A 27,474-nucleotide genomic window follows, 5' to 3' on the forward strand; every position below is an offset into this window, starting at 1 on the left:
CTACAGACCTGCAGATTATTATTAACAGTGTTAGTGGGAAGGGAACTGTTTTACAGCCTTGGTGTAATGCAGTATTGGCATCTGCCAATAGAGGGTGCCATGATTTCACTATGGATTGTGTTTAGGACAGGAGTCTATGACACATTTAGAGAACACAGAAGAAATAGTCTCTGCAGTTCAGTGGCAAATTGAGCCTGTGTATGTAATTGAATCTACTCCAGGTAAAGTTGGGAAACATAACTCATCTCAGGTTTTACTTTTTTCATTAATATGCATGTTAATTTTCACCTGTTTTTTCCCTCCCTCTAAAAGATACACTCTTGTTCAAATAAGAATTGATTCAGGGCAGTTCTTTGGCCTGTGCTGTACAGGAGGTCAGATGAGATGATCACAGTGGTCTCTCCTGGACTTGGAATCTATGAATCCCGGAGCCCAGATTAGGACATTTTGGAGAGTTTAAGACCTGCCATCAAAATAACAACAAAAAATGGTCTCTGCCTAAAACACTCAGTGAAGCCATAAGGAAGTGAGAGGACCTGCCAACAATCATGAGCTCCTGCTCCGTGGCTTTCTTGCGGATCCGCTGCCAGATATCTATGGCGAAGAGCGTGCTGCTGCTGTTGAAGATCGAGGTGAGGGAACTCATCAGGGCTGCCATCATCACAGCTATCATCAAACCCCGTAGTCCTGGGAAACCAACAAGGAAAATTTGGTTCAGATCGTTGGTCTTTTAGCTCCTGCATCATGTGCTGCAGATTAACATAAACAGAGTCCAGAGAGCTCTTTGGATCTGTGGCTCTGGTCCAGGCCCATCTTGACTTTTTAGAACTAGTGTCAGGGTTCCTTCCCCACTCTGAACTCTAGGGTACAGATGTGGGGACCCGCATGAAAGACTCCCTAAGCTTATTCTTACCAGCTTAGGTTAAAAACTTCCCCAAGGTACAAACTTTGCCTTCTTCTTAACCAGTATGCTGCCACCACCAAGCGTTTTAAACAAAGAACAGGGAAAGAGACCACTTGGAGACGTCTTCCCCCAAAATATACCCCCCAAGCCCTACACACCTCCTTTCCTGGGGAGGCTTGAGAATAATATCCTAACCAATTTATTATAAAATCATCAAAGACCCAAACCCCTGGATCTTGGAACAATGGAAAAATCAGTCAGGTTCTTAAAAGAAGAATTTTATTAAAAAAAAAGAAAGGTAAAAGAATCATCTCTGTAAAATCAGGGTGGAAAATACTTTATAGGGTATTCAGATTTAAAACACAGAGGATCCCTCTCTGGGCAAAAACAGGAATAAACCTCCCTCTTAACACAGGGAAAATTCACATAAAACAAAAGATAAACTAATCTCTCTTGCCTGGCTTACCTCTACTGGTTGCAATATTGGAGACTTGGATTAGGATGGGTTGGAGAAGATGGATTGCTGTCTGGCCTCTCTCAGACCCAAGAGAGAATAACCACGTAAACAAAGAGCATAAACAAAAGCCTTTCCCCCGCCCCAAGATTTGAAAGTATCTTGTCCCCTTATTGGTCCTTTGGGTCAGGTGCCAGCCAGGTTAGCTGAGCTTTTTAACCCTTTACAGGTAACAGGATGTTGCCGCTGGCCAGGAGGGATTTTATAGCACTGTATACAGAAAGGTGGTTACCCTTCCCTTTATATTTATGACAGCTAGTCATAAATATAAAGGTCAAAATTGTTTAAGGTCAAATTCTTTTTTTTTTAATGTCCTTTATTCAAAATAAAAAATTTCCAGGAACATTTTTTTCTTTAGAATTTTAATCTTTCAATTAAAAATGTGAAAACTAAAAACTTTAGTTGAAAAATTGGAAAATTTCCATAACATTTTTTGAAAAATATGTTGGTTTTTTTGGTTTCTTTTGATATTTTGCCATAGCAAACACTTTATTCTTTTCCGTTCAGTGCGGCTACTTCTATTTATCTATCTATTTGTCCATCTGTTTGTCAAACACACACATACACACTTGCCTGCTACATAATGGAAAAGAAAACTTTGCTATCTTTTAATTTGTTTACCAATCCAACTGATAGTTGCAGGGCATTAGTTCCTCATATGGATAGCTCAAAAGGCCACTTCATTCCAAGGACTCAGCTGTTCAGCACTAGTACAAGCCCATACCCCTTGGCATACAGCTTTCTCACCTACAGGCATGAGTCCCATTACGAGCTTAGGATAGGCAATGTTAGAACAACCCACTTTAGCTCCGCAGACGGTTTCACAGACTTTCGGGTCCACACATCCCACTTCATCTGTAGCAGAGAGGAAAGATTAGAAACCGAACAAGCCAGCTTAAACCTCCTTTGTGGCATATCTACTCCAGCTATTGGAAACTGTCTTAAAGGAGTGGATTTCTTGATACCTTATTATTTAATATAAGTCAGTAAAACAGCAAGAACAGAGTTTTCCAAGTTATAGCAATGGGAGCCAAAGAACATTTTGGGTCCCCAAATAAAGGTGGAGCCTCATGATGACACACTGCAAACGTGGCTCAGAGCAGATGGAATGCTTCACCCCTAGATGGGTTGGTGGCAGCTGGGATTGAACCTGGGACATCTGGTTCTAAACGCATGAGTCTTGACTGACTATGCTAAAAGAGCCAGCTCATCCATCTCTCTTTGTGGCCCAGCCATCACTAGAGGAGGACAGAGGAAACATGCACTGAAGTCCAGCTTGGCTCCCCCTTCACAGCAATCCTATCCAAAGCAACAGTGAGAATCTGAGGACTCACAGTGGCCTACCCCGCAGAACCCATGACAAAGCGGGAGGAAGAGGGTGACTCAGGTGAAATACTTTTTACTATTACATCAACGTCATAATGGAACAAACCAGATTCCATGTCTGACTCAAAGACCTGCCCCTAAAGTCTGTATGGGTCTGTCTACACTGCATTGTAAACTCAGGTCTGTGGGACCTGGGCTTGTGGACTCAGTGTTTCCAAGCCCATGCTTGAGCACCCACACTGCATTGTAAACCTGGGCTTACAGTTGCTGGATGTGCTGACATGTCCATACTGCATTATGTAGACCTTCAGACTTGGGTTTGCGGCTTTACCTGCCTCCACACTACAAATTGACAGGGCTAGGACCCAAGTCACAGCAGGATTTGGGCTCTGATCCACCCCCAGTAGGAGGTTTCTAGGACCCGGGTCCTGAGTACTTCTTGACCTGAGTCAGACAGATTTGTGTGTGGATGGAAGGGGGAGTTGGCTCAAACCTGAGTCAGAGCCTGGGCTTAGGGTGCAGTCTAAACATACCCTATGTCTCCATGTCTCTCTCTAGCCTACTCCCTTTTGTCTCCTATTAGATACATGCAGTGTCCACAAGATGGCATTCTGACACCTGCCCCTTGCAACTTTCCCAATGGCTTCTGCCACAGGTGTCCTAAACCAGCACCCCAAACCTGGAAGTGGAGTCAGGGGCTGGGAAGCTCCATCTGAATAGCTAACGGATGTGAGCACTATCTGGAGATAAACCTTGGGACAAGATTGCTGAGCTCTGGCAGGTCTGCACTGACACAAGGACATTGTATTCACAACCCACGAACAGTCCAACTGTAAGGAACAGCAGCTTACCTGGGTAAAGAGCTCTGCTGATCATACCAGGCATGACAATGAAAAACATCGAGAGCATTTTCAAATAACCCGCCAGCACTGATCCACCCTTGGCATGGGAGAGGTTCTTGGCAGAGAGAGACCTTTGTACTATAACCTGCCGTCAGCATAAAAATGGAAAGTGTTAAAAGAAAACCCTGCAGAGAGAAAACAGAGTCATCATCTAATGCAGGATACTTTCATCTCAAAGGATCCCAAAGCACTGTGCAAGCCTATGGGAAAATTCTCCTCTCTGATCTGCACTGCAGATCTCTGTTGCATGGTTCGCTCTTGCTGACACCAGCGAGGGTCTGATTGCAGGAAATTTTCCTTTGTCCTTCACAGGCATCACTTCATGGTGATGATAGCTGCTCCCCACCATCAAAACAAGCCCCCCACCCCCAACACTCAGAAGCATTGAGCTGCACAAGCTTGAGTAGCGGAAAGAATGGGCAGAGGCAGTGGCCCCCCAAAGACAGACAGACAGACAGACGGACACACACATTCGTCATTTTACTGACTCTGCGAACAGTGCAGCAGCCTGGAAAGGAAGATACTGGGATGAAAGGCGGAAGGGGAGAAGAGAGAGAGAAAAGAGACTTACTTTACCTGATCAGTGCACCAACACCAAGTAGCCAGCACAGAGAGGCCGAAGATAAGCCCAGGCCAAGGAATGTCCCCAGTGACAGGGTTCCTGAGCATGTGGAAGGCGTCAGCGCGTGGGAGGTGACAGGTGGTGTTTGGGACGATGACACTGGGTATCATGGTGCTGTATTTCTCTTTAAGTCCTTCAAACCAGCCGACTTTTTCAAACCCTGAGAAGGAAGCAGGCAGTGGTTTAGGTTTGATGCCCTGCTACAAGGTCTTTCATCCATCTTGTTTTCTCCCCTCCTCGCTTTTTTCCCCCTCCTCTCTTCCTTGCTGTCCTCTCACATAGGTTTTCGTGGCCCAGTTGGCGTGTGTGATGGGGGTAGCAGGACTGCACCCAGAGACGCTGGGATGCGAATGGGATCTGTGGAATTCTGCAGTGCATTCTGGGGGAGACAGCATCAGCACCGCGGAATTCCCTTAGCAGTGGCATCATTACCCGGACTGGCAAGAAAGTGCCCCTGGAAGCCAGAGTCGCTGATCAAAACCCTTTGGAAGAGCCTCGGCAGGAAAACATGAAACCACGGGAGGCAGCATTTGGGTTACTGTTTGGTAGGCAGGGCTTAGAGCAAAGTGCTAAGGGTCCGTTTTTGTTTCCAGTGATTCCTTTGTAAATCCAGAGTAACTCCACTAGAGGAAAGCAGAAGAGATGGCTGAAACTCAAAGGAGTTAAGGGGCACAAGAGCAGAGTTTGACTCTGAGGATCTGATCCAGCAAGCTGCTCCGTCAACTCCCAAAGGGAGCAAAAGGCGTTCAACACCTTGTTTGGCTCAGACTGTAGGTAACACAGTCCCTCGTTCCTCTTACCTATAAAGGCGAGAACCGAAGCCCCGAGTACCATGATCACAGTCTGCAGCACATCTGTGTACATCACAGCCGTTAAACCACCTGTAGGGAGAATGGCAAACAACAGAGTAAGAGAGAGCCAAAGGGTGAGGTAATATCCTTCCAACAGAATTTGGTCAGTTACAGATATTACCTCACCTATCACATCCTTCGACCAACATGGCTACAATCACAGAGTAAGCAGGTCACCATATTTATATAAATGGCCAACTCTTCTGTGTTACCTGTGGGGGAGCTCTCCCCCCTATGAGGACTGCTTCCTAGGTCTCAGTTCTGGCATTCTGAAAGGGGCAACCAGGAGAATCCTAGGTTGGTATTTATCTGGCCCCAATTATCGCACTGCCTGACCACCTCATAGTCACTAATGGATCTGAGTCCCACAACACCTCTGTGAAGCACAGGAACATCATCTCCAATTTACCGGAGGGGAACTGAGGCACATAGTAAGTCCCTTGCCCACAGTCACACCAGGAGTTGGTGGCTGAGCTGGGAAGCCAGGTCTCCAGAGGCACAGTCTGGTGCCCTACCCACTAGACCATCATCAAAGGACCAGCAAATGATGCAAACACTTGGGCTAGGGACGGGATAGGAGTTTTCAGCCTTCTATGGGGACCAAGGAGCCTTCTGTAACCTCAGAAGCACTCTGCAGAAATTATCTGTTCCTAGAGCTCTTCAAAGACTGACTTCCAACTTGGGGAGGCAGGAAGAGCAGGAGAAGTCTTTGCTTCTTGGAGCCAAATGTTCAAAGGCTCATGCAATGGCTGAGCCATGCAAAATTAATAACTATTATTATTATATGCTTGTTTCACATGCTGCTGTTCAGGGACTGCCTCCCCTCCCTCTCTTTGTGCAGTCCTGCCCTGGAGAGGCGTACCTGAGCCCTAGCATTGCCCTGTTGATCTGCACGTAAGGTTTTTCACCTTAAGTCCATTACTAGGGAGCCTGATCCAAAGCTCAAAGTCAATGGCATTCTGTCCATTAACTCCAATGGGCTTTGGATTGGGCCCAGAATGCACAGAAGTAAAATGCATGGGGGAAGCGAGTCTTCACCAGGCTCCAGATCAGTGTGCTGCTTTTAAGGCAGTATCATTACCAGCTATAGTGTAGACAGCTGTCACGGCTAGCAAGATCACGGTGGACAGGTAAAGGTTCCAGCCCAGGGAGACTTGGATGAACAGCGCTCCAGAGAAAATATCTGTCTGGAATAAGAGCAAGGAGAATTTGAGTCTCTAGTGGGTTGCATTTATCAGCACTTCCCTGACATAATCGCCAGCCCACCGGAAGGCTCAAAACCCATTAGATGGGCAACCAAAAGGGAGGATGCTTTGAAAGCGAGGGAGGGGGAGACAGAGGGGAAAAGGACAGACACAAGAGGATCAAGAAGGTGCACTGGGCTGTGGAGAGCATTGGGCCTGATTCAGTATTGCACTGTGGCTCCGTGTGCCAGGCCTGAGATAAGCAAAAACCCTCCCCTTCAGGTTAATACCCCTAGTGTGGGGGGCCTTCTGGGGTGAGATCAGGTTGGCCTGTCCCTCAGCAGCTCTATATCCATGCAGTGGCTTTCAGAAACCATTATAGCACAACTTAGAGCAGCCTGCGAGGGTTGTAAGTGGTTGGCACTTCATTCAGACAGGGTCAGAACTCCCTGCGCTCTAAGTGGGAAACGGCTTCTGGCACTGGAAGGGGCAACTAAATGAATGCACTGACAAGAGCATGAGTCACTGAGAAACAAGGGAGGGTCCCAAGCACTGTGGGTGTCGTGAATGGTTAGTCTGAGCTCACTTTTCTAGTAGGTGGGGTCATCGGCATCTGTTAAAACAGAACATCTTGGTATCACCCTGGGCTTGGGAGACTACATGATCTAATGGTCAGAGTGATGGACTATCAGCTGGACAGACCATGTGTGAGTAGCCAGTGTCTTGTGCTTCAACCTATCTATCTCAAAATGGACCCTAGTCAGCTCCTCACTGGTGTAGATCAGGGCTTCAATAACATTAGGCCTATTTATGCAGGCTGGAGATCTGAACTAGAGCTGCAGAAGCTACTTGGGTTTTACTTTGTGGAGGGGGATAGTAAATGAGGCCAGATTGAAAAAAAGCAACATTAAAATTGAGATGCATCCATTGTAAATACAGAAGGTGGCACATAACAAGTGGGGAGGTTTTGTTCTGTATTAATCAACTCAAAAGAAATCTGTAAACCTGGGATGTGGAAAGATGCAGGCACTGTCCATGGGAAAGCGAGACATAATGGAATGGTAAAGAGAGTGTTCCTCTCTGTCCCCAAATCATCTCCCTAAAATCCAGCTTCCATTAGACCGCCTGATCTTTACAGCCCTCAGATACACAAAGTGGTGAGGCGGCTGGCGGGGTGTGTGAAGAGCCTCCTGTACATAATGGAGTATGAGCTTTGTCTTCCCAGCAGGAAATATAAAGAGAACTGCATCCACACACTTTGACCCCATCTCTCACTCAGCTCTCCACTCTTCCTGGCAAGCAGGAGGATTATGAAACTGAGCAGCAAAGTTATTAACCTACTTTCCAGCAGGAAGTGCGGCATGAAAAATCCCCCTCATAACCAAACCTCCTGCTGTCGAGCCAGCCACTAAATACGCACTCTGAAAACAAAAGGTGTTACCTTAGAGAAAACACCTCTGAGACCAATAAGCTGAACCAGACACGCCTGTCAGACGCGTATGAATTAGCCTTAGAAGAGAGGTCTCTGAGAATAAGCAGTGAATACTAAGCACACACCACTGAACCAAAATGCATTGGAAAATACTGCTTCCCCCAAAGCCACCTTGTAGCTGTGATGAGCCTTGGGTAGCTGTAGGCTCCCTCCCTCCCAGTATCTGGTACCCTGCTGTGCAGAGGAGCCTGCAGGTGACCAGGCTGTGGTTAACCTCCGATGGGGAGGTGAATATGAGCTCCATGTGCCAGAGTCCTTAGGGCAGGACCTTGGAGCGAGGCCTTTGATGCCACAGAACCAGAGCCCTAGAGACTGAAGCTCTGTATTTGCCTAGATTTGCATGACACAGGCAGCCGCAGTGCAAGCTTACCCAGACTGCCCCACCAGTCTGGTCCACCCCTGGCCTTTAGGGACCACTTCTAGGGTGAAAACGTAGCCCTGTGTCCATGGCCCATTCATTCCTACTTCTCTCAGCTCAGTCTGCTAACCAAATAGCTCCTACTCTGCTGATGGCACCTATGACATACTGTACGGAGGCCAGCAACTCCTCTCACAGAAGCTGACCAGAAGTCATCAGCCCAGAAGGGCATTTGGGCCCAGATTCTCAAAGGTATTTAGGCTCCAAACTTCCACTGGCAGAAGGATCTGTGAGGATCCGGGCCTTAGTCACTACAGATGTGGGCTGGAAGTAAACTTAGAGATATTGGCTTTGAGACAAAAGACTGTAGTTCCCGTTACCAGTCCCTTGAACTGGCTAGTCCCCTGGGTAATGAATATCTCCTGTGCCTAAGACTTCGCACTCTAATCCTCCCTCCGGGTGCACAGGTAACTCCCGTTAATGCACTGAGCAGAGAATATACTCCTTTCTTTGCAGCATGCAAATGATCAGAAGCTGATATTCCTTCATGTGCCATAAAATGCTACTGGCTTGTAACTAATAACGCTTTAAGAACGCTGTGCTTCTTTGCCTTAAGGTGGAATACATTTCCCATTCATCTTACAGATTGAAATAATAGAAGCAATTCGTGAAGATGGAGGGACTAGAGATAACACTAGCTGTTTCCTTAAAATACAATTCTTAAAACTAGAAATTTCAGTAAAGAAAATAATCATAGAAATACTATTACTCTAAGATTATTTTGCAAAGAATTTAATCAACACAAGATGCAATGGATCAGCTCCACAGACGGTGTACATTACTTTGGTGTACATGGAAGTCAGTTTGGAGCTAAGCCAATTTATACCAGCTGAGGATCTTTTCTGATCTATGGGAAGGAGTATGGGGGAAGCAAGAGGGCATTTATGCTGCATAATGTGTTCCTTAATTATTTGTAACGTTACTGTAAGGTTCACAGAGTGATTACTCTGCCTCTGTCTATGAAGCCAGCTTGCTGTAGACACAATGTTGCTTTCCAATGGGATACATACTGATATCTTGGTGAATATATAGAGAATGAGGGACAGTACGGACATGTAGACTTGAATCCTCTGTCCTCCAAATCTCTTCTTCAGGTACTCGGGCATTGTGACAACTCCTGCAGCAATGTAAACAGGCACAAAAATCCAGCCGAGGGCCAGCAGCGCCCAGGTAGCCTGGCAATGGGGAGGAAGGAAAAAAAAGGGCCATAATTAAACACATGTGACAGACTCTCCACAATGGAAATTCTCTGTACATGCCATGACAGTATCAGACAGCATGAAAATATGGTATCTCTAAGGGAGAGTATTGCTCTGCCATACAGACAGGAAAATCCAGGGACTTGGGGGTTACAAGGTGGTAGATGGGTGAATGAGAACAGGATAAACATGGCTGTCAGTACAGTGACAAGCCTTTGGAGATCTCTTGTCTCTCTCTTTTTTATAGGATGTCAGATCCTGTTCCACTTCCTTGCCTCCTTGGCAAGATTTCCACTTCATTGCACTAGGTCTGTAAAAGGAGATGTAGTATTTGGTGACCTTTGGTACCAGCAGCATTACCACTTATGCCAAGGATCTAAGGCCCGGGAAGTTAGGAGCCTAAATACTTTTGAGGATCTGGGTCTAACTGACCTTCAGGCTCCCGGCTTCAGAGAAGCCTTTGAGCATCTCTTGATTTTTGCAGGACGGTATGACTCGGTTAGCAGATGAGGACGCTGAATGAACAGAATCTCTCTGAGCAGCAGAAAGAGAAGCAACAGAAAGACTCTGATGGACTTTTGGACAACTTTCTGTGTGATTGAACTGGATTTGCACCTGCACATGGTAAAACCAGTGGCAATGCAGATCCAGCATGACATGGATTATTTGGTTTGGATGAAGTGTCTTTTGGGAGTTTAAAGTCTTCTCTCTCCCATCACACTCTGCTGCTCCAAAATCCAGCCCAGGCCAAAATGGAGAAGTTACAATGAGTGGAGTCACGTTTGTTCTCCATGGTCATCAAAATATATCGATATGTCTGACGGTGCACTGGCCTGCACTTAGACGCCATGTTCTCCTGAAAGGGCTTGTTAGTGCAAATTGGAATTCGCAACGGGACCCAAATCCCAATTCCCGTAGGCGCCTTGAAAATACCAGCTGCAGCGAAAATATATACAAGAAAACTGATCTTGGGTGGATTCCTACTTGCCCCTTGGGGATAAATTGGCACCATTACCAGGCTCTGCTCAAGGGAGGCCTTGGAATGGAACAGCAGAGATTCCGAGTTATCAGATTGATGAGTATTGCAGGAAAGCTAGCACCAGACTCACTCCTAGCCAGTGCAGCTAGTAATTCCTCTTGAGTTGTACATGCTACACCTCGTATTCATGCTCTTAGAAGGGTCAGTGGCTAACCTCCAATTGATTTCAATAGGCCCCAATTCACACCCAGTTGTTGAACACAGAAACACACATTTTGGAACCTGAAATGTTATTACAGTGTTGCTAGCTCTTGTGGTTTTATGGTGTGTGTAGGGTTGTGTGGGTGTGTAGGGCTGCCAACAGTCCCTTATTACAGGAGTTCGCAACCTTTTTCTTTCTGAGGCCCCCCGCAACGTGCTATAAAAACTCCACAGCCCACCTGTGCCACAACTGGTTTTCTGCATATAAAAGCCAGTGTTATGGATTAGTAAGCAGGGCAATTGCCTGCGGCCCCACACCACAGGGGGCCACGTGAAACTAAGATGCTCAGGCTTTGAGGGGCCTCAGACTTCAGCGGGGGCCCAGACTTCAGCCCTGCATGGTGGGGCTTTCACTTTTTGCCCTGGGCCCCAGTGAGTCTAATATCAACCATGCTTGGTGGCCCACTAAAACCTGCTCGTGGCCTGGATGAGAATTACTGCCTTGTTACAAGGGATGTCCCTTATTTTTTCATCTCTGTACAACAAGATTGGGAGTTGCTGAGCACTGCAAAAAGCAGGAATAAATACCCCTGGCAAATGTAGGCAAGTACTGCTTATTATTAATTATAATAAAAAACAATAATATCAGGAGGAAGGGTGGGGAGGGGGTGCTAAGAACACAGTCCCTTATTTTGAAATACAATGTTGGCAACCCTACGTTTGCAAGATGTGTTGTTTTCCCTAAAGCCCCAGGTCCTGGAATCCTGTAGCTATGTGAGAATTTCAACTTTTATTTAGCCTTCATGGCTGCAAAGCACAGCCTAAAAACATAACTTGGGAGCTCCCTGAAGGTTCAGTAAGCAGCAGTTTAAAGAAAAAGAACCACAACATTTACCTATTTTAAGTCTCGTGATTTTTAAGACAATCTCGTGATTTTTAGGGGGCCTGATTCAGGAGTTGTGAGCACGGGAAAGCGGGGGGTGTGACAATACTGTTAATAACAGATTCATGGGACCCACACCCCGTCCCCTTGTAAACTGTAACTCCAGGGCAGCCTGGATTCTTACATTCCACTCAAAGCCCCCGACGGCGAGGCCCCCCGCTGCTCCTGTGCCTGCTAGGCCGATGAACAAGCCACTGCCCACGTTGCTTGACATCAGGGAGGCTCCGATCTGGAAGACACCGCACAGGCAGAGAATGCAGAGAGTCACCGCAAGTCGTTTCTAAGCAACATAAAGCACTTCCCTATGGCCCATCCTGCTGTCACGTCGGAGCTGCTGTCTGGTGGATTTTTTTTTTAAAGGATACCGTGCTTTGACTTCTTAAAGTACTCTACCATATCTGAGTCTGCCCCCTGGTGCCGGCCCTCATCCAGTCAGTTTTCATTCAGTCACTGACTTCAGTGGGAGTTTTCCCTTCATAGATTCATAGAATATCGGAGTTGGAAGGGACCTCAGGAGGTCATCTAGTCCAACCCCCTGCTCAAAGCAGGACCAAACCCCAATTTTTGCCCCAGAACCCTAAATGGCCCCCTCAAGGATTGAACTCACAACCCTGGGTTTAGCAGGCCAATGCTCAAACCACTGAGCTATCCCTCCCCCCTTCGACAGACACCACGGTGGAGTTGTCTTCGTGAATTCCGAGGAGCTCAGATACACCAGTGAGGGATACCACAGCAGTTACATAGGTAAATAGATGGATAAGGTCCGAGCACAGATTCAGGATGGGGCCCATTTGAAACAAGCTCTTGTTCCCTTTTAAGTTTATGTATTGTAAACATGTACATTATTGCGGACCCTCTTTATGGCTTATTCCAATCTATGGGTATTCCATGAAGTGCAAGGAATCTCCCCACACATTTATTGCTTTGCCCCCAGAGTATCGATGCAGGCTGCGGGACCCGCCCCAGACGCTGTTGCTCCCTTGGGCTCCATCCCACTGGAGATCCCCTTCCTCTGCTGCAGCTGTTACCCTATGTGCCACCCTGACAAAGTGGGTGAGATGGAGTCGTGTTAACAGGGGTGCCCTCGGTCCGCCTCTAAAGGGGGATCCCCAACCACAGCAGAGTCCCCAGGGAAGAATGAATGCAGCTCCAGGTGGTGGCATGTTTCCTGGATGAGGTCTGCAAGCTTGGGGTGGGGGAGGTGCATGTGTGAGAGCAATTTGCATCCTTGAACTCCACCTACACCTCCCTTGGTCTATTCAGTCCCCACCCACTGTGCAGGTCCCGCCTCCCAGACTAGCAGAGGGGCTAGTTGCAATGTCTGGGGAACGGGCTGGCACCATGGCAGTGTCTGAGATGCCCTACAGGGAGGGAAGGCCCCCTCCATGTGTGATCAGCGTCTGAGTTTAGCTGCTGGTTTGTAAAGCACTTTCAGCTTCAAAGTGTGACACAAATGCACCATGTGCAATGTAGCCTCATGTGATCACTCCTCATGCTTATGCCCAGGCCGTGACTCTGCTCCTCTTATTCGCGAGGTGCCCCATTGAAATGCAACCCAACGGGAGTGATGGATGCAGAACTGCCCACATTTGTGAGTGCCTGTCACGTTAGCAGGTGTTGGGCTGATACCACATCTGCAGGGCAGCACCGCTCGACCTCCCTGGGCTGTCTTATTGGCTGCTGTCCGTGCGGCTCAGCAAGATAACCGGAGGGGCAGTTATAAAAATGTCCATTCAGCAGAGGTTATGCAAATCAAACACTCCCTCGCAGCTGGGGCCCTGGCTGGTGATAGCAGACACCGTGCCCCTGGGGCTCCTTTAAGTTCTGTTCCTTTCGTCACCCTTTGTTAGCAGAAAGGCTCATGTTTGACAAAGATCGATGAAACGCAGGAGGCTTGGATACGCGGGGTGAAAAGGGAGGGGCTTGTGGGCAGACCTTATTCAAATCTCCCTGCTCTCAGAATCTCACAAAGTCAGGGGGTGCAGGCATTTGGCACTTTCCTCTGGAAATACTGTGAGACCAACCCCCTTTCTCCCGGTGGGCCAAACTCTGATGTCCTTACAGGCCCAGAGCCCCCTGCCCTGGTCAGATCTACACAGGGGATTGTGAGGGAGGAAATCTTTGTGAGGATCCCCCCACAGAAACCCCACCTCCCACAGCATTTCTCTTCCCCCCACCCTTATCCCCACCCAACAGTCTGTGAAGACCTGTCCCCAAACCTAGCATCTCTCTCGGGAGCAGGCCCTGAGCCTCTGCATTGGGCCTTGTGCCCCACCCCAGCTTCCTGGCCACATGGATCTATCAGAGCTGAAACAACAGAGTGTCCCCATTGTGCCCCAGAGGGAACCATGCTGAGATGACACAGTTTCAGCCTTAAACTCCAAGGGATTAGAGGGATGACATTATGTGTAACCTCCTCACGGGTCCCCTCCATCTCCACCCCGTCCCTGTATGGCCCCCAAACCCATGGAGACGCCATTGCAGGGTCTAGGATGGGGTTAGGGAGGAGATGGCAGCTGGGATGTGGCTGAAGGAAAGCAGAGGAGCCTCACCTACAGTGTGCCCTCCATCTATGGGGCAGCTGAGGATCATCTGGGCCTTAGTTTTTCCTCCGGAAAAAGCCAATGGACTTCTGACCAAGTAGGAATGGAGGTGAAATCCTGCCTACATGGAATTGAACGGCAAAACTCCCACTGATTTCAAATGGGAACAATGTTGCCCCCTGAGTAGTTATCATGCCAGTATTCCCACTGGGGTAGCCAGGAAGTGAAGGCTTGCAAAAAGAAAAAAAGAAAAAAGGACTTTTGCATTTATAACCTGAGAGAATCCAGTACCTTTCTATAGGCAAATATTTACACTCCAAGCCCGGATCTTGCGTGGTTCAAGAAACACTTGCATGGAAAGAATGTTGCATGGATCTTAAAGAATGTGTGACCCTGGGAAGGCTGCAACCCATGCATAAATGTGGGTTCAAACACATATAGATGGAAAACTGCAGCAGTCTGGAAAATGCTAACACCTCAGGTTAATTTAACACTGCCCCTAGCATGGTCCAGTGATCCCTTAACTAGATGAAAGCAGGATACGCTGCTCTTCCCATAGAATAAAGCACCCCTGGCTTTAAGTATCACTCTCCTTTGGGACAAAGACTTGCCACACCTCTACACAGGCCGAATTCATCCCAGGTGGCCACTGACATCAGTGGAGATACACCAGGGATAAATCTGGCCGTGCATTGCCAAAGCTTTGGCTTCCCTCCTGCGGAAAGTTTGCTTTCCAACCACACCTTGTCTGAACAGCAGATTCCTAATATGAGCTCTGAGCAAAGAGTAATAGAGTTTGACCCTGCTCCTCACCTTCCGAGAAAGTTAAAATATTAATATTGCATGAAGCCGGAAGCCGTGGCTAGAACGAACACTGCCCTGCTTCTCCATATAGTAAACTGCCGATTAAAAGGCTGACTGGTGTAACATGAAATTGTATCTTGGGTAAATATACTGATTCCCAAGGAACGTAAATACCTTCTCTAATCCACACATCCGACTGTATCGGACACCGATGTAAGAAACACAGAAAATGTAGCGCAGTGAGACAGTGGCCCTGTTATTTATTCTAGTAGTGCGTGTGTCCAACTCACAGGAAGACACAGATGCTCCAAGAAAAATAATCCTGAAGCCCTGGAAATGGTTGTCTGCGGTTCCACGGCCCATCACGAGACCATGGGGAGGGTGCCCATTTGACCCTTGTCACCACTGTATTTACCCTACGGCTTATCCCAGGGGTGGACAAACTTTTTGGCCCGAGGGCCACATCTGGGAATAGAAATTGTATGGCAGGCCATGAATGCTCACGAAATTGGGGTTGGGGTGCAGGAGGGGGTGAGGGCTGTGGTTGGGGGTGCGGGCTCTGGGGTGGGACCAGAACTGAGGAGTTCAGGGTACAGGAGGGGGCTCCAGGCTGGGGCAGGGGGTTGGGGTGCGGGGGGGTGAGGGCTCCGGCTGCAGGCTCTGGGGTGGGGCTGGGGATGAGGGGTTTGGGGTGCAGGAGGGTGCTCTGGGCTGGGACTGAGGAATTCAGGGCACAGAGGGGGATCAGGGCTGGGGCAGGGTTTGGGGCACGGCAGGGAGCTAGGGGTGCAGGCTCCAGGCGGCACTTTTCTCCAGCAGCTCCCAGAAACAGTGGCATGTCCCCCCGCCAGCTCCTATGCAGAGGCACAGCCAGGCAGCTCTGTGCACTGCCCCATCTGCAGACACCGCCCCTGCAGCTCCCATTGGCCATAGTTCCTGGCCAATGGGAGCTGTGGGGGTGGTGCTTGGGGTGGGGGCAGCGTGCGGAGCCCCCTTGCTGTCCCTACACGTAGGAGCCGGAGGGGGCACATGCCGTTACTTCCGGAAGCTGCGGCATGCGCGTGCGGAGTGGCCCCCGACCCTACTCCCAGCTGGAGCGGGGCAAGCTCCAGACACTGCTCCCCAGCAGGAACTCAAGGGCCAGATTAAATCAGATGGAGGGCGGGATGCGGCCAGTGGGCTGTAGTTTGCCCACCCCTTGTTTATCCTCAGACCCCACTCCAGCTCCCATTAAAGTCAATGGAGAAAAACTTCAGTGGGAGAGGGATCATGCCCTCTGTTACACTAATGTAAAATCATGAGTAACATCATCAAACTCAATGGAGATACATGGGGCGGGGGTTGGAATCAGTGATAGAGGAAAGGCAGGTTCTGTGGGTCTGACTGCCTTCACTGAGAGTGGTTTTTACACAGAGAGAACTGCAGGCTTCACTGGAGTTACTCCTGGTTTACATTGGTGGAAGAGAACAAAAGCTATAGGCCAAAATCTTCAAATCTGGCTTCCTACCATCAGGCTCCTAAGGCCATGCTTAGACAGCTAAATAAATGAGACTTGACCTTCAGGGTAGCTGAAGCTCGCACCTCAGTCAATGGGAACTTCAGGGCCCCTAAGCCTCTGAAAGGCCACATTGATTTAAGTGCCTGAATCTGGATTCAGGAGCCTCACTTTGGGTTGTTTGCCATTTTTCTTCCACCTTCAGGCTGTTGGCTATGGGATGGAAATACTGTAAACAAATATGGGCTCTGTCAGATCAGGAGGGGAGATTAGTTCCAAAGTTGGGGGGTCATTAGGTGGAAATGCGGTTTGGCCAACCCTTTTGGTTAAACGGGAGGGTCTATTGGCACCTCAGCTGATCTCAGCTGCTGTGATATCACATGAGAGGCCTGCCCTGGAGACCATCTCTCATGACCAAACCCTTTAGGGTGTTATTGCTCAAAGCTGAAACCCTGAAGTTGCCAGAATGTTGCCACCCAAACTGGAATTTAGCTGGGACGCTGGGGTTAACCTCCCAACTCCTGCAGAGAGTGCCGGGATGCTTCAGTTATCAAAAGTGGTCAGAGGACAGCACCTTCAGCAGCAGAGCAGACCTCCTGCCATGTTGCATCATATGTTTCCTCAGGAGTCAGTATTAAAACAGTCACACCTGGACTAAAGTGGGGCTCAGCGCCTCTGAGAATCAAGCCCAAAGTATCTCAAGTTGGGCCCAGAAAACAGAAGCAGGCAAACTCAGAGGCTGCTTTTGATCTAAGCAACTTGCCAGATAGTGAATCAGTAGAAGATCCAAGGCTGGAACCCAGCTCTCCTAGCACCCACTCATGTGTTCTAACCACTTGGCCATATTAGCTCCTGGAGTGAGCCGAGCCACCAAACACAATGAGAAATAAGAACAGTAAGGATCCTGGGAAAAGCCAGTTTCCTTTCAACATCTTTTAAACCTTCCACGCTCTAGTCACAAAAACACCCCCTACGCTTTTCCCTAAACGTCACCTGGGAGAAATTGGAGCACAGAGCACATGAAAGCAATGACAGTTGTTATATATACGTACGCCTCTCCAAGAGAAGAGGTTGAAAACATAGCCTAGAGGATTTATGGGCACTGTGTACACAGAGAAAGAAGTTTTTGGTTGAAAACTGTATTCCGATACCAGCGACTCACTAGAGAGAGATATGGCTGTATATTTTGCAATTGGAGGAAAAGATTATTTATTCCTGTGACACCTTTATTCTTTTAAAACTTTTAAATAACTTTTAGGTGTACCTTTCGTTCCCACAAAAGTGTGCCCTTTAAGAGCTTTGTTCCTTTCTCGTGAATCATTTTGGAGATTTGTATTTTTGTGGTTTGGAGCCGAGTTTTAATCCTCGCACAGTCAATAGCGTAGACTTTCCCCCACCCGGAGAGGGTAGAGGCAAAGGGCTCTGCTATACGATTGTTTTCTTTGTAGTTTCTACATGATTTTTACAGCATCATGCAGACCTGAGTCATTTAATGCTCCCACGGCTGTTCTGCAGCTGTGTGTGAAGTGAGTTGGGAACAGGGGGAGGATCTAAATCCAGCTCCTCATGGGCAGCTGGGGCTGCATCACAGAAGCCACATCACCAGGTATCCCCTTGCCTCTGACCTGAGCAAAAAAGCTAAGAATTGAAAAGACCAGAGAGACTGAACTGTCTGTTTTCTCCAAGTAGGGGTCTCTGTAGCTCAGGGCTTAGGCTCCTGGGCAGAGCTGTGGGGGGAGGGTACTTTGTGGTTGGGGGTCCCTGTAGCTCAGGGCTGAGACTCCTGGGCAGAGGTGTGTGAGGTGGGTACCGCCTTGCTGTGCCTGTCCCCAGACCTTTCTATCAGGTACCTGGATTCGCTTGAAACCCAATTTTTAAGTAACAAGTGGAAGCATCAGACTCACAGGCAACCATGTCATGGACCGTCCAGCCAGGAAATACCCTCCAACTGTCCCCCGGCTTGCCCGTATGGATGACTGAAAAACAGAACAAACATTAAGTGCTTCCCCCCCACGGGTTCCCGTCCATCACACTGGCCCCGCTCTCCAGCCGTCCTGCCAGCAACATGCTGGGAGTCATCCCAGGTCTGCCCTCCCAGCAACTGCTAGAATTGACTCCCTCTCCGTGTCCAGGCCATCCAGTGCTTTGGCTTCTGGAGGATTCAATAAACCATTTGGCAGACGCTCAAGGTGCAGTTAAAACAGGGGAATAATACCCTCCAGTACCGTCCAGCGGGGTGAAACCTCCGGCTGTAGCCCATCCATTCCTGGGACGTCGGAGAGATCACCTTGTCGGAGACCCCAGACTGCGTATTACATAGTGCACATGGGATTGCACTGGGGCACTGAAGAGTTGCCCCATTCTAGGGGGAACTCTGAGTGGAACTGAGCCTTAGGAAGACCAATCCTTCCCGAGCTTCCCAGGAAACGTACAGCTTGTCCCCTGCATGTTCCCAGCCAACGCTTCTGGCCAGTGAGAAGGGGAATGCTTCCTGTTAGCTCATTATTAACACTAGCCTGAGCTAACAAGCCTCATTGGTTTCTGAGCTGGAGGCCTGCTTGTTACTTTGCAAGTTGGAAACCCCCTTGGTTTGTCAGGACATTGTACCCAAAAGTTACCAACCAGCAGTGAGTTGTTGCTCCGCTCTGATTTGTGCGACAACCTCATCTGCATCTTGGTACCCAGGATATGGAGCAGCATTGCCACTCGGAGGAGTCAAAAGGTTTGGTCCATGCTTGCAGCAGATGCATGGGGAACCTGAGACTGGGGTGTGAAGGCCTACGTTTTCCATTTTCCTTCTCCCCATTCCTATGTATGCTGGCTGCCGGCTTGGATAGAAGCTACCCTCTCACTGGGTGATGGGGCTTCTGAATCCATTTAACAATCTCCCAGTGAGTGCACATGTGAGGAGTACAAAAAGGCTTCCCCAGCCAGGCCGCTAGGTCACTTTTCCAAGTAGGCTGGGTCAAAGAAAATAGGGATCAAATAATCATCTTTCCAAATTTTCCAATGCCCGATTCAGTCCTTTTCTCTTCATTCCCCCTCTTACGCCAGGCAAGTCTCCCAGCTCGCCATTCTGCAGCCATTCCATGGGGAGCCTCACCCCTTCTCCCCAGTCCATTATGGGATACTTTGCAATTCTGGTGGCACTAACCTTCCCTCAATGCCGTTCAGGGGATTGCAGGGAATGGAATCAGAGCTGCCTGGGAGTGTAGGGGAAAATGTTCCTACTCTCAACGCCCTAGCATACCAGTCAAGTCCTGCTACTATCTGGCCCTACATAAGTGCTATGTACATATAAAATAGCAGGCTGATTATAAGCAGATATCTTTGCACACACACGAGGCCCATAGCTGATTACACACACTGCTTGTCTTCTGTCCCCTAATGGAAGCAAATCATTGAGCTCCCGGACTCACCCATATCCCAACGGCAAGGACGAAGACAAAATAAATGATGACAACAATGATGTCCACAACCTCGAAGGTAAGGTTCCTCTGTCCAGGCTGGCCAGGTGGCTCTGTGGTGGCTGGGGTGGGCTGGCTCATGGCTGCAAATGAACTGCTGATTGTCTCTCTCTCACACTGGACTTTGATGTGTGTTTTCCTTCATTATTCTCCTTTAATAATTAACAGGGTTGGGAGAGTGTCAGTGGGGGAGATCGAGAAACACAGGGTGGCAGATAACACTGTTGGCACATGGGCAATTGGTGGATCCCTGCCTGCAGCATACATCGGCATCCTGTACTGAGCCAGTCATCTCAGTCCTGCCTTGTAATATGCCAAGCTAAGGATGGGCAAACCCTCACAGGGTTTGGAAGGTGGCTCAGATAAGCGAGTTCAGGGAATCAGGATTAAAGGGACTTGAAAGACCTTGAATTAACGAATAAATGGACTTAGGATGTCACGTTTATTTTGATGGGTACCAAACAGAAATCACTCCGAGAATATGGGCTGGGGAAATATAATTGAACCTACAACATGCTGGGACTAGATCTTCCCACAACATACTTAGACTGGGGTAGGGGCCAACTTTCTGCACTCTGAGGTTCCATCACAATACAAAGAATAAATTGTACAGGGCCTGTTCTGGCTAGGGTTGCCAATTGTCTAATCACACAAAACCAAACACGCTGCAGTTGTTTGCAGGGGGGCGGGCTCTGGGAGGGAGGTTGGGTGTGGGAGGGGGCTCTGGGCTGGGGCAGGGGGTTGGGGTGCAGGTGGGGGCGTGGGGTACAGGCTCTGGGAGGGAGGTTGGGTGTGGGAGGGGGCTCAGGGCTGGGGCAGGAGGGGTCGGGGTGTGGGCTGTGGCAGGGAGCTGCTTACTTCGGGAGGCTCCCGGTTGACGGTGCTGCGGGGCTAAGGCAGGCTCCCTGACAGGCACTGCCCCTGCAGCTCCCATTGGCCGCAGTTCAGTCAATGGGAGCTGCGGAGTCAGTGCTGGGGCAGTGCGCAGAGACCCCCTGCCTCCCCAGGGGCCGCAGGGATGTGCAGGCTGCTTCTGGGAGCAGCGCAGAGCCAGGGCAGGCAGGGAGCCTGTCTTAGCCCTGCTGCACTGCCGGACTTTTAGTGCCCTAAAAATCTCATGGATTAGCTTCAGTAGCCTCCAGGAAATAGGACCTGATTCTGGGAGACCCCTGGTGAAACCGGGAGGGTTGGCAACCCTAGTTCCGACTGCTGTTGAAGTGACATCGTCAACACTCATGATTCTATCCCCAGCTGCTGGAGTCCCGAGATTAAGTGAGAACAGCAGCAGTTATTATAAAAAGAGGACATTTCCCGCCATCGTGGCTGCAGAGAAAAGCTTGAAAACATGACCCAACGGTGATTTATAGGCTCAAAAATTAGAAGGAGAATAAAAAGAACCCAAGAGTTATTATTTTTTTTAAATTCATGATTTTAAAGACAAGCTTATTTGTTGGGGGAAGGGGGGCTGAAGTGATTTTGGAATGCTTGTGGTTGGCCTTTCCATTCTACAGGAGTTGGATCAGGCTCAGGGTCCCGAAAGCTGCAGAGTGCATATTTAAAACAGCCACACAGGCTCTGGGACCCAAATTTAGCTTTTTTTTTTTCTTTTTTTCAAGATAAACTCCATCAACTTCTTTTTTCAAATAACTGGCAGGTGAAATAAAAATGTACCCCTGAGTGCCGCTGGCACGTATTCATACATGGCACAGTGCCCCCTGGTGCACGAAGAGAACAGAGAGTTGAATTGAACGAGAGTCCAGGACCTGTTATTTAGATAAGCAAATTTTCTTTCAAGCCCTTCATAAGCAAAGAGTCTTGTTGGCAAATCACCCAAGTTAATGAGACACAAACCTGAGGGCCTAGCCACCTGCAGTCATTAAAGATCCCCGGGCACTGTTCTCCACAGCAGGGCCATACATCCTGCCTTAAACGGCTGTGTGCTGGTTTTATGTCCTGCAGAAAACTGCAGCATTCCATGCCAGAACCAGCTGCATTTCAGCAGCGGGAAAAGTATTATTAGGACAATTTATTATTAAAGTGATTTCTGTGCAGTTTGCAAGGTGCTTCCTGATCTCTCAGGAGGAAAATTGCTATATGTATAAATATAAGCTCTTAATTATTATTGTATTCTGCTACCTGACATCAAATCAAACCGCACACGACGACCCTGGACCACTCGATATGAGCTTCTAAATTCCATTCCCATCAACAGGAGTTAAATGCAGATAGCAAGGAGTAACATTTGTATTACCCTGTCTTGGGAGCTGTCACATACATATTTGGCACTGACGGAGTTAACTCGCCTGACTTGCATGAGCATCAAGTACAGTCACCTGCAAAGAGCTGGGGAATGAACCTGGGAAAGCAGCTGTCTCTGGGCGTTAGTAGGGGGAGCAGGCATAGATCACTCTGGGTTTGTCAGGGAGCTGTAATTGCTCTAAGGTGTGGCAAGCTGGTAAATCCAGTTCCTTCACTGCATCCTGTCAGTGCCATGTGCCACCAGGTGCAGCTTGGGACATTCCCTGGCTGGCAGGTGGGACTTCTGCATCTATGGGTGTGCAGCCCTGTATCCTGTCAATCTCAAGCCAAGCAGGACCTGGCTGCTGCTCCCTGGCTGCTGCTCCAATTCAGGGTAGCCCCCCGCCCCGCAGGGGAAAGGAACGAAAGCAATCCGACACATTCAAAGAGCAGCTGATTCTTCCAGCTTCTGGAACTGCCCTGAAACATCTGCTGCTCGCGCAACGCAAGGAGGATGAAGGCGAGGGAGCAAGGCTCGTGGCTAGAGCAGGAAACCAGCCCTTGCCATTCCTGATTCTTAACAACTGTGCCACTGACAAAGGGGGAGTCACTTCCATGGGTTGCCTCAGTTTCACCAGTTGTAGGCACGTAGGGAAAAATAAGGAATGTATCTGAGACCCTTTAAGAGCTGAAGGGAGGGAGGGAAGTGAAGTGAAGGGAGGAAGCAAAAAGAGCTGGGAGCTCCTGGGGCATGAGACCATAAAGATGTGGGAGTAAGTTGCTGTGTGGGTCGCTCTCACACCATCATGGATGTCAGCTTGATTTTTCACAATGGGGAAGTCTCCCCAGCCATCATGGAACTGATGGGCTTGTCTGACAGCCTGGCCACCTTCTTGGCTGACACATCATGGAGTGAGCCAGGGACCTCCAGAGTGTAGTGTGAGTGGCTACAGCTTGAGAGAAAGAGTCAAGCCACTCCAACGAGGGCAGTAACAGACTCACATCCTCTGCAAATGAGGCACAGAGAGGCCACCTGGTAACATGCACTCGAGAGTGGGTTACACTTGCACAGAAGATTTTCACTGTAGTGATTCAAAGTGCCAACAAAACCTCTTCCCTAGCACCTCACTGGCTAAGAATAAGGGCTTGTCTGCACCCCGGCTTGAACGCCGGCACCTCCAATTAGCTCCATGACTGAAATGACAGTGTTCAAAGATGTCCAAGCTGCTGTGTCAATCCAGTCTCCAGTGGCTACTTCTCCTTCTCCTAAAGTCACGTAACACGGATACCACGTAACCCACATCTGGGATGTGACTGGTCGGGGGATTTGGATAAAATAGCAGGGTGCTGGGTCAGGATGTAGGCATATTACCAGAGCTCACACACTAATGTGTGGTTGTAGCCAAGAGGTACTCAGCCCTTGTTTCAAGGAGCTCAGTCCCCAGCAATTTTAATAATAAGAGGTCCAGTTGGTTGCTATTCCAGATTTGTAAGCTTCCCTCCCAGCAGCAAAGATGACCTGTAACTTACCCTACCACAGCAGGGGGTTTTGCCTGCGTAGAATGAGAAGAGTTTACTGCTCCGCCCAAGTAATGGGGAGTGCTGGGGGAGATACTATTCCTGTCCCAGGAGGATTTTCAAGATTTTGAAGTGTTTCCCATCCAGAAACAACCCCCCCGCCCCGCCCCAAATCTCCATCCAAGTGTTTAATTTCCATTTCCACCTTTTACTTCTTTTTTTTTAACTATAAATTAAATTTCATTGTGAAACAAAAAATCATTTTGGATCCTAAAAATGGGTTTCAAAATGGGACGTTTCAACAATTTTGAAACCTGAAAAAAAAAATCATACTAGGGGAGTGGTCAGAGCTGACCCTTGCCCAGGAAAAGATTCGGTTCCGACAAATTGCCCTTTTCCGGCTAACAAATGCTTGTTGAAGAATTCCCGACCGTGGAGCTGCTCCCTTCCTGCAGGTGGAAGAGTCTTGTGCTGAGGTCCCCGGGTTCAGGATCTGCCATGCCTCTCGAGAGAGTGACTACACAGCATTCCAGCTCCAGAATGCACTTTGCTAACTGGGCAACACTAGACAATCCACCAAGTGGGTGGATTTCCCTCCTGGCCCCGGCAGGCAACTCTAGTGCACCCTTGTGCATGAGATTTGAGTCCATTTATCTTATGCTGTGCATAAGGGCCTAATCTGGAGACATGCCAAGCAGCTGCAGCTCCCACTGAATTAAATCCTGTACCTACAGCGCCTAGCACAACGGGGTCCTGGCCCATGAGCAGGGCTGCAAGGCACTATAGAAACCACAAAATAAAAACAAGAGTCTCCCCCAAATCAATGGACTTCAGGAATTGGCCCAGAGTGGCTCCCCGATGCTCAGCCTCTCTCAGGACCAGTCATTTCCTAAAAAGAAAAGTTCCTCTGTTGCTCCATTACGGGCGTGACCCCTCTCTAAGGGACTCACACGCACACAGAGCCCTAGAGCAGGGCAGGCTTTTCCCAAGCCCAGCGTAACAAATGGCAGTCTGCTGGCTCAGAGAGTGGGATGCGAGGCCGGGCTTGTTAACCCCCTGCAGGGCCCTCAGCTCTGGAAGGAGCCCTCCCCAAAGAATGAGAACACACCCTTGGCATCTACACTCTTCCATTGAAATGCGAGGGTTGCTATTTGAAATTAGTTTTGTCTGATTGCAAATAGGTCCGTCGCTTGTTTCAAGGAGGTGTTTTCTGCCGAGGAGCTGAGCCGTGCCAAGGCAGCGCTTGCCTGCTCTTCTCCTCCCTATGAGGAGCCATTTTTGGCAGCACGCTAGTTCTTTGGATCTGTCTCTCCCCCCATCCCCATTACACCATGGGCTGACTCACACCTACCCCACTCTGTGCCAATATGCTAACACCTCAAGATCTCTTAGAGCTTTGAGGTTAGTTTTCTTGGAAATGCAGGCTGCCAATCAATTGCCTTTCCCCAATAAGCCTCATTTGTATAAGGCTTCCTAGCAAAAGCAACGACCCCCCCCCCCAAAAAAAAACAAACAAAAAAAACCAAAACCCACCAACCAAATCCATTATCCAAAAGAGGCTTTTCAAGCACAAGAGATTCCAACCCACTGAAGTATAATGATTTTCAATTACATATGCAGGGCTGAGACCCTCTGCTGGTGAAAACGGGAATCTCTCAATTGACAGCAGCATTGCTACACTGATTTACATTGGCCTGTCTAATGCCCTAAACGGTTAACAGGGGAGCACAAGGTGCAAAGACAATAACATTGTGATGCATAAAGTTCCTTCCCGATCCACAAAGGAATTCTGGTAATTGTTAATATGCCTCAAAAGTGTACAATACCTTGAGCCAGTCTCCTGTGGGTTTCCTTCTGGGACTGTGTATTCCCATAACCTCCGTTTTCCTTTTGGTTCCTGATGCAGAGGCGGAGTGCCCTGAGGGAGGCACGGCAAAACAGTGGCACACCCATGAGGCAATCCAGTTTCCCTCCTCCTCCAGCACTGGCCCTGTGACATGAACTTGTTTTGCTCCACATTTGCTTTGGCTCAGAGTGTTTACATTCACGTTGCCAATCCATTCCAAGCCACCCACCCAGAAAGACGGCTTATTGTGTACACGTTGAGCAGCAACCCTTAACCTGGGACTTCTGACAGGTTGGCTTTGTCCAGCGGTAGTATTTATCTCATGTTCCCTGGCTCGCCTTGCCATTAAATTACCTTCTGAGTCAATTACCTGAGCAAATGTGTGTCCCCCACCCCCGCATCAATAGAGGCTAAGGATGGTAATCAGTGTTAATTTTACAGGCACCGGAAACAGTAAAAGTTTAACAGAGCTAGCATGTGAGGGGTAATATAACTTCCATCGCCTAGTGCAACTGTGTGAGACCTTGACACAAATGTTATAGGGCCAGTGCGGGAGTGGTGTAAATCAGCCCGACTTTATTGACTTCAGTGTATCTGCCTCCATGAGGTCTTGCTAAACCAACACAACTATGTTTAATATTATTTGCTATCCTTTCACAGCAGCAAAACTGGAAGGACATTTGTCTCCTCTTGAGGAGTATAGTTTTCAGCTCACGTCACAGCAGCAGAGAAAGAGACCTTCGAGGGAATGGAAATTACAAGTGGCATTTCAAGAAGTGCAGCTAAAAAAGTGCTAAAGAGCAAGTGTTTCAGGGGCAAAGCATGTTCGGTTAAGTGACAGGCAATTATTTTCCATAGGTTAACAAATACATGGGCTTCCTCTTCATTATGGAGCTACTTCAGAACCGTCAGCAAATAGCTCCGGTGATAATTAGTGGCTTTATAAATGTATGGAGAACTAACATATCTACAAATGACAGCATAGCCAAGACAGTCCAAGAGGACAATTGCACACCTAACCTCCTACCTAAGGCATTATTATTAAATCCTTCCTTTGGGTTTTTCTGGAATGTTGGGCAGTTCATCCGACCCTTTGTTTTTTCTTAGTCTTTGCTCATTGGGAGTTTAGCTTGAGTAAAATCAAAGTCCGCTCTGGTGTAAATTTGGTTTACATCCATAGCAATTCAACTGAAGTGACATCAGTATAGCTGAGCTGAGCATCTGGCCCTGATTTAGCTCAGTCTTAGTGGACAGTAATTTAGCAGGATCAGACCCTTTATTAAGTTAATACCCCCTTAATAAGAAGAGGACGTTGCGATGGGCTTGGTCACGTCAGAAGAATGGAAGGAGATCGTACCTCTAAGAATATTTTGTACAGTGAGGTTTGTGATGGGGGTTGCCCTTTATGGCAGTATCACGGTGTGTGTAAAAATGATATGAAGTCAATGTGGAAAGCTGGGAGGAGCGCACAGAATCCTGTTCAGCCGGGAGGGAACATCTGGCACTGGGCGCAGCTCACCAGGAAGCGGCTTTGACCCAGAGGATGGAAGCAAAGCGAGAAAGAAGAAAGCAATGTGCTGTAATCTTGGAGTCCAACTCAGACAATACACGGATCAGTGAAACTTGTAACAAGCGGTGTTGCTCTCGAATAGGGCTTGTCAGTCACAAGCAGATTCATCACGCACCTGGCTAGGCCTCTTATGCATACACCATGATCCAGCGATCGACGGTTGCCTCCCAGACCCTCTTGAGCGGTTCATCAGAGGGCAGAATGAAAAACCTCCTTCCATCTTAGAGGGGTTACATGAGGATATGTCAAGGTTCCTCCCCCACTCTGAACTCTAGGGTACAGATGTGGGGACCTGCATGAAAAACCCCCTAAGCTTATCTTTACCAGCTTAGGTCAAAACTTCCCCAAGGTACAAAATATTCCACCCTTTGTCCTTGGATTGGCCGCTACCACCACCAAACTAATACTGGTTACTGGGGAAGAGCTGTTTGGACGCGTCTTTCCCCCCAAAATATTTC

General features: G+C 48.5%; 1 protein-coding gene across 2 annotated transcripts in view; it reads right to left on the reverse strand.

The window, feature by feature from the left end:
* The window catches only part of SLC5A9 (solute carrier family 5 member 9), a 47,684-nt gene extending 22,183 nt beyond the window's left edge, over positions 1–25,501 (reverse strand). Inside the window, exons 1-12 of one of the 2 annotated variants that reach the window (XM_073357777.1) lie at positions 25,427–25,501; positions 19,797–19,996; positions 18,282–18,353; positions 11,660–11,764; positions 9,224–9,388; positions 6,201–6,306; positions 5,069–5,149; positions 4,223–4,428; positions 3,596–3,731; positions 2,166–2,273; positions 1,371–1,436; positions 537–687 (exon numbers count right to left, since the gene is read on the reverse strand). In XM_073357777.1, the coding sequence (XP_073213878.1) occupies positions 537–687; positions 1,371–1,436; positions 2,166–2,273; positions 3,596–3,731; positions 4,223–4,428; positions 5,069–5,149; positions 6,201–6,306; positions 9,224–9,388; positions 11,660–11,764; positions 18,282–18,353; positions 19,797–19,925 (1,325 nt within the window). In that variant the 5' untranslated portion in view covers positions 19,926–19,996; positions 25,427–25,501. The remainder of the gene's footprint in view (positions 1–536; positions 688–1,370; positions 1,437–2,165; positions 2,274–3,595; positions 3,732–4,222; positions 4,429–5,068; positions 5,150–6,200; positions 6,307–9,223; positions 9,389–11,659; positions 11,765–18,281; positions 18,354–19,796; positions 19,997–25,426) is intronic. The other variant, XM_073357778.1, reaches the window with a different exon arrangement.
* Between the last annotated feature and the right edge of the window lie 1,973 nt (positions 25,502–27,474).

This window comes from Lepidochelys kempii, chromosome 8 (genome assembly GCF_965140265.1).
Source record: "Lepidochelys kempii isolate rLepKem1 chromosome 8, rLepKem1.hap2, whole genome shotgun sequence".
NCBI lineage: Eukaryota > Metazoa > Chordata > Testudines > Cheloniidae > Lepidochelys > Lepidochelys kempii.